The sequence below is a fragment of the Populus euphratica genome, unplaced genomic scaffold (genome assembly GCF_000495115.2).
Source record: "Populus euphratica unplaced genomic scaffold, PopEup_1.0 scaffold27.1, whole genome shotgun sequence".
In the NCBI taxonomy this organism is placed as follows: Eukaryota; Viridiplantae; Streptophyta; class Magnoliopsida; order Malpighiales; family Salicaceae; genus Populus; species Populus euphratica.
Window position 1 is genome coordinate 1,312,515 of NW_011499899.1, and position 2,478 is coordinate 1,314,992.

The 2,478-nt window shown below is 32.9% G+C and overlaps 1 protein-coding gene across 1 annotated transcript; it reads left to right on the forward strand.

Moving 5' to 3' along the window:
* On the forward strand, nt 1–883 carry LOC105132568 (germin-like protein subfamily 1 member 13). The gene is made up of 2 exons (XM_011036140.1): nt 1–163; nt 290–883. Exons 1-2 carry the CDS (start codon nt 40–42, stop codon nt 841–843), a joined length of 678 nt encoding a protein of 225 aa, XP_011034442.1. The 5' UTR covers nt 1–39; the 3' UTR covers nt 844–883.
* Nucleotides 884–2,478: the final 1,595 nt, after the last annotated feature.

Genomic DNA, 2,478 nt, shown 5'->3' on the forward strand with positions numbered 1-2,478 from the left:
TACACTTTGAAGAATTAAGATAGAGATAGTCTGATTACAATGAAAAGAGTTCATTTTCTTGCAACTTTTGTATTTCTGGCTTTCGCTGCCTCGTTTGCCTTCGCCTTTGACCCTAGTCCTCTACAGGATTTTTGTGTAGCCATCAATGATACAAAGGATGGCGGTATGCTATGTTACTATCTGAAGTTCATGTTTTTTCTAAACAAAATTTTCTGATTAATTATCCGCAACGTTGCTTTCTTTTGATTTCTACTAAGAACTTGATGCTAACATAAATTCTTTCATGCAGTGTTCGTGAATGGGAAATTCTGCAAGGACCCAAAGCTTGCCACAGCAAATGATTTCTTCTTTTCAGGGCTCAACATTGCCAGAGACACCTCCAATCCAGTTGGCTCGGTGGTCACTCAAGCTAATGTCGCTCAAATTCCAGGGCTCAATACTCTTGGAATATCGGTGGTTCGCATTGATTACGCACCATACGGTGGCCTGAACCCACCACACACTCACCCTCGTGCCACGGAGGTCATAACAGTCCTGGAGGGAACGCTCTATGTTGGCTTTGTCACATCGAACCCTGATAATCGTCTCATCACCAAAGTCTTAAAGCCAGGAGATGTTTTCGTGTTCCCATTTGGACTCATTCACTTCCAATTCAATGTGGGGAAAACCAAAGCTGCGGCCATGTCTGCCTTGAGCAGCCAGAACCCTGGTGTAATTACAATCGCAAATGCAGTCTTCGGATCCACTCCACCTATTAGATCTGATGTTCTCGCCAAGGCCTTCCAAGTGGACAAGAAAATAGTGGACTATCTTCAGAAGCAATTGTGGTACGACAACAATTAGAAGAAATTCCTAGTGGTAATATAAGCTGACAGGAGGCAATATTGCAGCGTACCATATTGATTGTGTTTGTTAACTTTTCCATTTGTTATGATTATGATTCGTCTTGTTGTCATTTAATAAAGAGCTGGATTGCTTGCTTGTGAGCTCCGTATTTGTTCTATGTATAAATAATAGCACTACTATTCGTTAATTAAAAGCTTCTATTTTCTTCCTTTTTAACTATTTTTGGTTAGGACGCACACAAAATTTACTATTCATTCGAAAATGGATTCAAATTTACATGTGCACCCCAAGTCTACCTGACAAAGTATTTTCAGCGATGCCCTTGGGCATGACAACCTGTGTTTATTTTTAGACATAAGGGTGAAAGCTAGAAAAGAATGGGATGTAAGATGTGATGTACATGATTAAGACAATGAGCTCCGTATTTGTTCATGTATAAATGAGAGCACTACTACTTGTTAATTAAGAGCTTCTATTTTCTTTCTTTTTACCTTTTTTTGGTTAGGACGCACACAAAATTTACTGTTAATTCGAAAATGGATTCAAATTTACAGGTGCACCCCAAGTCTACCTGACAAAGTATTTTCAGTGATGCCCTTGGGCATGACAACCTGTGTTTATTTTTAGACATAAGGTTGGAAGCTAGGAAAGGATAGTATGTAAGATGTGATGTACATGATTAAGACAATGAGCTCTTAAATAGTTTAACAAATTTTAATATTAAAATTTTGTTTGTTAATTTAAAAAGTAGTGTTTTATTTCATGACTGCACTCTTAATTGATATATCATATAATATAAAGTGTCTATTTAGAAAGCTAGTTCTCTCTCTATGGTATGCATTTTTTACAATATTTATGTCAATATAAAAAATCATGAAGTTATAGCATCGTAAACATTGTAATAACCTATTTCTAGGTTATTTCCCAAGTTTATCTTTTTTTAAAAAAAAAATAATAAATAAAGAGTAACATTTTGAAAAAATCAAGCTGTAATTTAGGATGAAATTGAAAGTTTAACTATACTCCATTTTATCCAAAACTAAAAAGACAGTGCAAATTCAAGATAAAATTATATCAATATTGGACAAATCTCTATAAAACTTAAACCTAGGGATATAATTAGATTTTTAATAGCTCAATTTAATTAAATCAATTATTAAATTAATAAAATTAAATTTTATTTTATCAAAACAAACAATAACCAATCAACAAAATATTTTCTCCACACCTAAAAATACTCATGTGTAGGCTCACAAAACAACTAGTGATGCTTAAACCTAAATTAATGTAATGTTAAATAATAAAAATTAAAAAACTAAAATATAAAAAAAATAAAGGATAATCTTCCTTAAAAAAGAGAGAGAGAGAGAAAACATTGTGGAACGACATGTTACAATCTATGCTGTTCTCTCTCTTTGGGTACACTAACTTCAAGGGCAGGATTAGTTTTTTTTTTAATTGAATTTAATTAGTGACTTCAAAAAAATTGTAATAAAAATCAAACAATTACATCTAGGAAAAATCATTACCACTATCCAAACAATATTTTAGAAAAAAAACATTTGTCAAAGATATTAATATACATCAGTAGTTTAATTGGTCAACTAATGATATATTTTTAAATAATCAATC

Bases quoted from the DNA above. Each gene is read 5' to 3' on its own strand.
- LOC105132568 (XM_011036140.1), top strand. From the start codon at position 40: ATGAAAAGAGTTCATTTTCTTGCAACTTTTGTATTTCTGGCTTTCGCT. The intron at 164-289 runs GTATGCTATGTT...TCTTTCATGCAG, and splicing joins CAATGATACAAAGGATGGCG to TGTTCGTGAATGGGAAATTC.